This window comes from Centruroides vittatus, unplaced genomic scaffold (genome assembly GCF_030686945.1).
Source record: "Centruroides vittatus isolate TY-2023 unplaced genomic scaffold, ASM3068694v2 contig_459, whole genome shotgun sequence".
Lineage (NCBI taxonomy): Eukaryota > Metazoa > Arthropoda > Arachnida > Scorpiones > Buthidae > Centruroides > Centruroides vittatus.
In genome coordinates this window covers 1,113,981-1,122,762 of record NW_027122255.1, presented here as the reverse complement: position 1 = coordinate 1,122,762, position 8,782 = coordinate 1,113,981, and the positions used below count along the sequence as shown (strand labels likewise).

Here is an 8,782-nt window from a genome sequence, read left to right as displayed (position 1 = left end):
CCGAAAAATTCCTGGGGATTTTTCGACCCGTCGGGATTCGAACCTGGGATCCCCAGAGCGGTAGGCTGCCACTTTGACCGCTCGGCCCGGCCGAGCGGTCAAATATATCTGTCGACTTTGATATTATCTAGTAACCTTGCTAAAATGTTCATATTACTCAACGACCTGTATTATCATATTTCATATAAGTTCCAAAAATAATATTGTCATCAATTTATTAATTATAATCTATTTTTGTATTCGGTATTTTATATAATTTTTTTTTCTTTTTTGCAGAAGTTACGATTAAAATAATTAATTATTTATACATAAAGTTGGCAACACGTTATTAGATGATTATTTATCTCACGCTTCCCGCCCGTTCTTTAGCACGTGGCTTATGCTTGATGTTAATGCATTTCTATGGTAAGTGTATCATTAAATTCGTTTCTGTAATGGAGTTATCTGTAAAGAAATTAGGGAATAAATGCAGCTCTGATTGATGCAGTTGGGATTTTATCAGAGTTGTAAAGCTCAACTTTATTAGATAACTAGCGGGTGGGCCCGACGTTGCTCGGGCAAAATTAAACGATAGTGAAGATTAAGATTATTACATTATAGTCAACCTTGCCCGTTTTCACAGATGCAAGAATTGGGATCCCCTGTTTCCAGACTAATTAGAGAATTTTTAGATGGGTCTAAAAATATGTTCGATTTCCCGCACGCAGAAAAAAACTGCATCTCCGTCTTGCACGTGGCTTTCACTTAATAATTCCATTGTTACGTAACACTTCCATCAACGATGGAAGTGTTAAGACTTAGGAAGACTTATGGAAGTGTTAAGTCACCTAGCCAATTAGGATCTTCATGTTTGTTATAATTTCCCCTTTTTTTTCAAGAATTTCTTTTATTTTAGTAATTAAATTTAGAAACCGGTTGAATACTTTGCCTTTGCTAAGCCACCTCACTTCTGTGTAAGTTATTAAATCTGAGAACTCAGCATCATCATCTTCCAATAGCTTTTTAAAAAGTCTGTGCTGTAATGGAGCAGCTCTTATAGAATTTATAATTTTTGTTATGAGGTCCAAAACATGGCTAAATGAAAGAACTTTAGTACACAGAATTTGCTGATGTATTATGCAATGGTAAGCAAAAAAATTTGGAAATGATTCATCTTTTCTACATAAAGTTATAAATCCTATATTTTTACCAATTATTGCAGGAGCTCCATCAGTTGTAGATAATTTATGTAGGGGAAGTTGTTCCAAAACATAATTTTTAAATACTTGATAAATATCTTTACCTCTCATTCTTTCCTTCATTGGCAAAAGGCGCAGTATTTCTTCTTTCACAGAGTAGTCTTCGAAAACCATTCTTGTTATTACTATTAATTGAAATGTCCCCATTACATCCAAAAATTCATCCATTTGAAGTGAATATCAAGAGCACCTATTCATATCAGCTTCAAGTTGATCTTTAATATGGGTAGATATTGCCACAGTTCTTCTTTTTATTGTATTGCACAACAACTGTAAATCATTTATTGCCCTAATTCTGGCTTATTAGAAAAAGTATCAGAGAAAATCGGCACCAATAAGTATAGCTTGTTTAAATAATTCCCCAGTTGAATATGATCTCTTGTTCTCTGCAGAAAATGTCTATTTTAAATGATGCCTCAGTTACATTGTTTGATTTATCTGTTACCTTTTTGAACAGTAATTGGCTCAGCCTCTTCTTTAAACTATTTATTTTCTCAGTTCGAATAGCACTATGAGGCATAAATTTTTTATCGAAGTTCTCATGTTCTAATTTAAAATTTCTTTCAATATTATATTTCTTAGTAGTTATGGTGCAATTGCACAGAAGACATACACTATTTCCTTTTACTTCCACAAAACGATATTCTTCTTCCCAATCTTTTTGGAAAATGTAAGAACATGGTCCTCAACCATACTGAGTATTTTTTATTGTTAAATTAATAAGATAAAGTAATAATAAAAGAAATCAACACTTGTATGACACTAACTGTCACTAAGTGACATACGTGGCTCATAGATGGCAGAATGATCAGTAGTAATAAAATAAAAACATACAAGATGGTGCTAAAATTCTATAGAATTTGATAAAATAATTTTTTGTAGTGGAACTAAGTACTTATATTTTATTATATATAGTTATTTAATGTGTCAATAAATAATTACTTGAAAATTTCAATTAATAAATAAGTAATAAGTAATTTCAAGAAAATTCTGCTTAAAAGCTGGATCATGAAATTAATTGGAAATAAAATAAAAAAATTATTTTAATTTATCGGGAATCATGTTGTGAGTGCATAATAAATCACTTATGGGTACGAGGTTGGCCCACCCCTGCTGTAGACCTATAATGGCAGCATGAACTATATACGCAATTAGAAATTATTGCAAAAGCACTTGGGGTTTTAGACCAAATAATCACAGTTCTTAAAAAATAACATAATTTTATTTGGAACTGGAGTACAAGGACTGGCACCAGTACAATGCACATGGTAAAAATGAACTTGAAAGGACACAAAGACTATGTGAAAGACGCATTGAAGTGTTGCCAGGTTGGCCACAATGCCAAGAATCCTTTGCTTGTGCATATAGGACGACCTAGGTTTTTAAAGCAATGAAAAAATGAATGAAAACCTTATCTTATACGCAAGTAAATACAGTAAATTTCATGAGGAAATATGAACCTAAAATGTTTTATTTGTTATCATTTATCAGGCTATATGCATACATTTGTTGTTTTTTTGTGAACAGTGTTCAGTATTAAAATATAGGTCTGTTGCATGTAAATGTGTTGAATGGAAATACAGTAGAGAGTCATTAATCTGAATCAATTGGGGACTGGGTTGTTTGGATTAGTGATTTGTTTGGATAACTGATTATGTACGAAAAAATATTTTAACCTATCCGATGTTGAAATTTTTCTCCATTTCATGTCACTTTGTGTTGAGTTTTCGTCGATTTTAAGCCTAACGAAAATTTTTATAATAATAGTCAAGGCTATTGTATTGTTAAAAATTATTTCTTTATTTTGTACAAACAAAATAAATATATTGAAAAATATAAAAACATAAAAATTATACGTAGTAGGTGTGGATGCTGTGAATATTAATCTTGTGTGAATCGTCTTTGTTAGCCAAGTAATGAAATTGGTAGACACTCCAACAGCAAATGGTTAGGGAAATAAAATAAAAAAATTATTTTAATTTATCGGGAATCATGTTGTGAGTGCATAATAAATCACTTATGGGTACGGGGTTGGCCCACCCCTGCTGTAGACCTATAATGGCAGCATGAACTATATATGCAATTAGAAATTATTGCAAAAGCACTTGGGGTTTTAGACCAAATAATCACAGTTCTTAAACTAAGTTTCCCTAACCGTTTGCTGTTGGAGCGTCTACCAATTTCATTACTTGGCTTACAAAGACGATTCACACAAGATAAAAATTATACTTTAGAAGTAAATCTAGTATCAAAAAAGTTTGATTCAGCATGACACAGTCCGACTGAAAATCGTTCGGATAACCGGGGTTCAGATTAACGACTCTCTACTGTACCAAAAAACTTCAATTTAGCATCATCATTTGTCTGCCTCTGAAATTGGCATAAAATCGAGAGCAAAGTTAAATTTAAACATTTTAAAAAATAACAATTAAATATAGTAATACCATATGTACCATATACCTTTCAATCAATTCAAATCTAACAAAAATTTACAATACATATACTGATTTTAGTCACATCTAGCAGCACTGAGGGGGGCCACAGAAAAATATTAAGTTCAAAAGAGGCTAAAGATCAAAAAAGATTGAGAAACACTGCTATCAAGTGCTACTGCACTCCATGATAATTTCCTATCAGACAAAAAAGTTAAATATTTATATGTGTGATTGAAATTAATTGAATGCTTAATATTGGTTTCTCACTAATAAGTTTTTGCAAATATATACACTGGTTAAAACAATTGGAGGAGCAAGAGATGTATAGAAAATCATTTCTGAAGAATAAATACAATAAAATATATAGTAATCTATGAAAAAATATGCATGTGAGCCATTTTTTCATTTTTTGCACTTGTTATAATATGCTGATCAACAATATGCACATTGCACATCCAGAACAAATTACTTTTTAGGATATTGTGCTGATTTAAGTAGGTTGTATGATCTTTGAGAATGACCAAAATTGCTGTATATCTGTGTAGCATGGAATTAGTGTTGGGGGAATTCTTTGCGACTTTTTAAAGAGAAAGTCGCTTTTCCTCTGATTGTTTTCACTGTTGTAATATTTTGAGATGATTTTTGAATTTAGTATATAGAAATAAATTTATATTTTTAACTTAGTATAATCAATGTTATTTTGATAGTAATTTTTATGACATATTTGACAGAAGTATACTATTTTACAACTAACATCCAAATATTATTGAGCTATAACTTTTATATTGGAAAAATAATAATGAATGCTTAAATTTTTAACATGAATTACTCTCTCTTCTTTCCTTGGAGAATACTTTGACAATTTTTGTATATATGCTTTTGAATTTTCCACTATTTATCTGTATTGTTTAAATGATTTTCTTCTAATGTTTTGATCCAATTCATTTCAGAGGTTCTTGATGGAATTAATATCTAGCTGTAGAACTACCTTAGATTTTCTGACATATATGTTCAAATCACACTATCACAATTTCAACAGCAAAATATGTACAGTACTATTCTCAGGATATTATCCTAACATTACTTGTTTATTTAGATTTTGGCTATTTATGGTTTATAAGACAATTAATGATCCAAAAATAAACAACCTTGGTATTGATACACTATGACATTTATGGCAAAATAATGAGTTTTATGGTTAAAACAGCTGTATTAATTAAAACTTTAAACATTTTTTGAAAGACAAAAATAAAGAATAATATAAGTTTTTCTAAAATAAGCTGACATTATAAATATTATTAATGATTTTGAACATTTTATTCCCAGATAATTGTAAATAAATATGGAACAAAGTAATCCAAAGAAAAAACGAAAATTGAAGGAAATTGATGATATTGAAACAAAGAAGAAAAAGTTGGAGAAAATGGATATTGATGAACCCAGATTAAAATCAGCAAAAAAATTAAAACTAAACAATGATTCTAAATCAGGAGAATTTCAAGTGAGTATTTGATAGATAAAATTAAAAGTGTAAAATAATAAGTTTAGTAACTTGCCATACACTTCTAATCCAGATGTAGCTTGTGTTAGACTAGGATTACTGAATTAAAGGAAAGAATAAAATATTTTCATTGTACATTATGTTTTAAATATTTCAATGGAATAATATATAATTACTGGTTCATTTTGCAAATACCCAATAGGAGAATGCATAATACAACATGCTTATACACTCCTTATTAGCCATATCCCCTAGATCGTATTTCTATCATAATGATTGCGTGGACATATCTTGCATTATGATTTTTTACAATATAAAAGAACATGTAAATTTATTTTATATAATTGTCCAGTAATATAATATACTTTTTAATTTTTTTACTTTTTAAATTTATGAATGTTTTTTACATGATATATTTTAATTTTACATCATTGATTTTACAATTTTATATTATTTGATACCATTTATTTGTCTCCTTTTAGATAATATAATTTTGTACTTAACTACATTTTATAATTCATATCTTATTTTTTGTTATATGTATATATGTTAATTTTAATTTTTCTCGGGTTGTTTTATCATACAATGCAGGTGGTTATTGTTAGGGGTGGAATCAACAGTCATAAGACTTTTCCAGCTGTTTGTAAAATAAATAAATATTAATTTTTAATTTTAGGTAGATGATTTTTCAGGGGATGTAGAACAAAGATCTTCTGGTAAGTTTTAAATCATTACTTATTTTAATTAACTCTTAAATTATCAATGAATTAAGTAATAATTAGAGAAAAGGTTGAACATTTAGAAAAGCTTTTAAAACACAGTAAATGTTTGATGACTATGAATAAATATTTACAAAGTGAGGTATTGCTTACTTCATAAGTGTAATATCTCACTTCATAAATATTTATTTTCACATTAGGTGTTTAATTATTGGTGATTATTATTTGTTAGACAGAGTTCTTGCAAACTTTAATAAACATCTTCAAACATTATATATTGATTTAACGAGATACTTATCTGTTAAAGCCTTGCATGGTTCATCATATGGTAGTTCTTCTCAACAGTAGGCATCTTGTTGAGGCAATTTGCATGATAGATGAAATAGCACTCATTTCAAAAATCAAAATTCACATTTATTTCAATTTTATTAAAACGAAAAATAAAGAAAAGGAAACCTCTTTGAAATAGTAAAATACCATACTTCAAAAATTCAAATTTAACAAAATGATTTTTCTAGTATAATATAAATAACATGTAGAATCCAGGACTATTTATTAAAAAGTTAAAAAAGCAAACTTCAATGATGAAGTTCATGAGATCTTATTTTTGACTTCATTTCTATCACAAATGATACATTTTTCTTTAAATGTAACTTGTCCAAGGAAGTGTTAAAAATGTCAGATTGTACAATGGGTAGGAAGGAACCATACTGAGATGACCAAATTTGGTCAGATGCTGACGTTTTGGATGAGGAGAGTATATAAAAGAAAGCGGCTGCCTTGATTAAAAGGCTCTCCTCAGAAGAATTCCTTCTCAAAAGTTTTTCTTTTCCAAGTTTACCTGCTGCTTGCACATCAAAGGTTTAGATTTACCATTTGAGCAATGTGAACTGTCATTAAGAATTGCAAGACAATGTACAAGTACTATATGGACTTACTTAGAAGAAACAATAAGCATTGTTTGAGGAGGAGCGGCATCACCAAAAGAGGTATTTAGATTGACCTGCAGATTAATTGTGAATGTGCTCTCTCCAGATAAATAGATGCAAACATGTATTGATAAATTTGTTACTCGTTTATGCTTATTATTATACACTTAGCTTAAATGTCCTTTATTATTATACTTGAATGAATCAATTCCAGGTTGTTCACTTCTCTAATTCTTCCTCTGTTCTCTTACTATGAGTCCTCATATGAGATAATTTGTGCTCAGAAAAGATTTCCTGTGAACCAAAAATCACAGGTGGTGTCAAGCATCCTGACTGAGGCTAATTTTTACCTGTCACAAACATACAGAATATAAAAAAAATACTCTTATTTAGAATAGCACATTATTCAAAAATTCAGCCTTAAATATTATTTGACATTTGATGAAATGATTTTTTTAGAATAGTACAAAGAATTAATTTGGTTGTTGTCAACACATTTATATCTTAACTAATATTCCTTGAATTAAAATTCGTAGGAATATAAGTGACATTGGTACTTTTCTTTAGTTGGAAGTCATTTCATTGGCTGCTATTATTTAATAATGATTATAAGTAATCAGAAAACTTATTTTTCATTGAAAATGTCTTGATTTTGGTTCAACAATGTATGAATTTAGTTATTTTTTTTTATATATTCCATATTGAAAAATGTCTTTTTTTTGTATTTTTATCCATGTTGAATGAATGAATTTTCCAACTATTCATCCAAATACCAATATAAGCACCTTCATTTGTTTTTGTTATGCCCACATTTTGGATTTTATCACTTTAAATTCATTGTGTTTTTCAAAAAAACATTCAAAATATAACAAATTTGTACAGAATACAAAAAACATTGACATCAGACATTAGTTTATTCTATCAATTTTTGGAACTTTTTATTCTCCACAAGCTGTCTCAAAGACTTATTTGTATTACAATATAATATTAAACAGGGCATGATATGTTTGAATGTTGATTGTATAAACAAAAATATATTTAAATAGTATTAAATAAAATTAATCTTAATTTAATCTTTGAACTGTATAAAATGTAATTAATTCACTGTCACCCATTCAAGCTCACCTACATTGCTTCTCTAAGTGATGTGGAAGAGTGTGGTATTGTGTGACCTTGGAAAGTCCGTGTGATATACCATATAGGACTTACCAGATGTGTACCTAATTTAATTTTATTTTAGTGTTATTCTTATTTTATGGATGAAATTTTTAAGTGTAATTTCCATGAACTTAGACTTAGAAGAATTCGTAATGTAATATAATTTTTAAATTTCATTCACGTCTGGAATATGATGTTGTACAAGGTGATTTAAGAATTTGCAAAATCCATACAAATTTTCACAATTTTTAAAGTATAAACTCCATTATTCAATATTTTTAAAATTCAAGTAAGCATGCATGTTATTTCAAATTTGTCCATCGAGTTTAGAATATTGAAATTTTCAATTTCTTTTGTGCCTTTTGTAAGATTTACTTTAATGTAAACTAATGGTACAATTTTTCTCTCCCTTGTCCTAGCTTTCCTATCAACCAGGTATCATTGTCATTGCTTTCAGACTTTAGCCTTTAAGACTGTCATTGTGTTTTGTTTTTATAGATTAATCTTTGTATTTAGTAAAATTTACTTAATCTATTTATAATCAATGCCAAGACTTTTGCTTGTCTCATGACATGTCTGCACTCTTTTATCTTTTCGTTAATAAAACAAAGAATTAAAATTCCATAAACATTCATGAGCCTGAATAAGCTCAATCAGGCTCGATTATATTAAAAGCTGCACCGGACTTCTCACTTTCCACCATGATGATGAACTATTTTCAAAGTTGCCACCATAAGACATGGCACAAAGGTGTTTGCAATCAGTGCAAGTAGTACAAACTTTTTGTTTCTAGTTGTGGTTG

At 29.1% G+C, this 8,782-nt stretch overlaps 1 protein-coding gene across 1 annotated transcript in view; it reads left to right on the top strand.

Moving 5' to 3' along the window:
* Window positions 1-351: 351 nt before the first annotated feature.
* Pop1 (POP1 ribonuclease P/MRP subunit) overlaps window positions 352-8,782 on the top strand; it is a 47,664-nt gene continuing 39,233 nt past the window's right edge. The window contains exons 1-3 of the mRNA XM_067272915.1: window positions 352-405; window positions 5,000-5,174; window positions 5,851-5,890. Of these exons, the coding sequence (XP_067129016.1) occupies window positions 5,016-5,174; window positions 5,851-5,890 (199 nt within the window). The 5' untranslated portion in view covers window positions 352-405; window positions 5,000-5,015. The remainder of the gene's footprint in view (window positions 406-4,999; window positions 5,175-5,850; window positions 5,891-8,782) is intronic.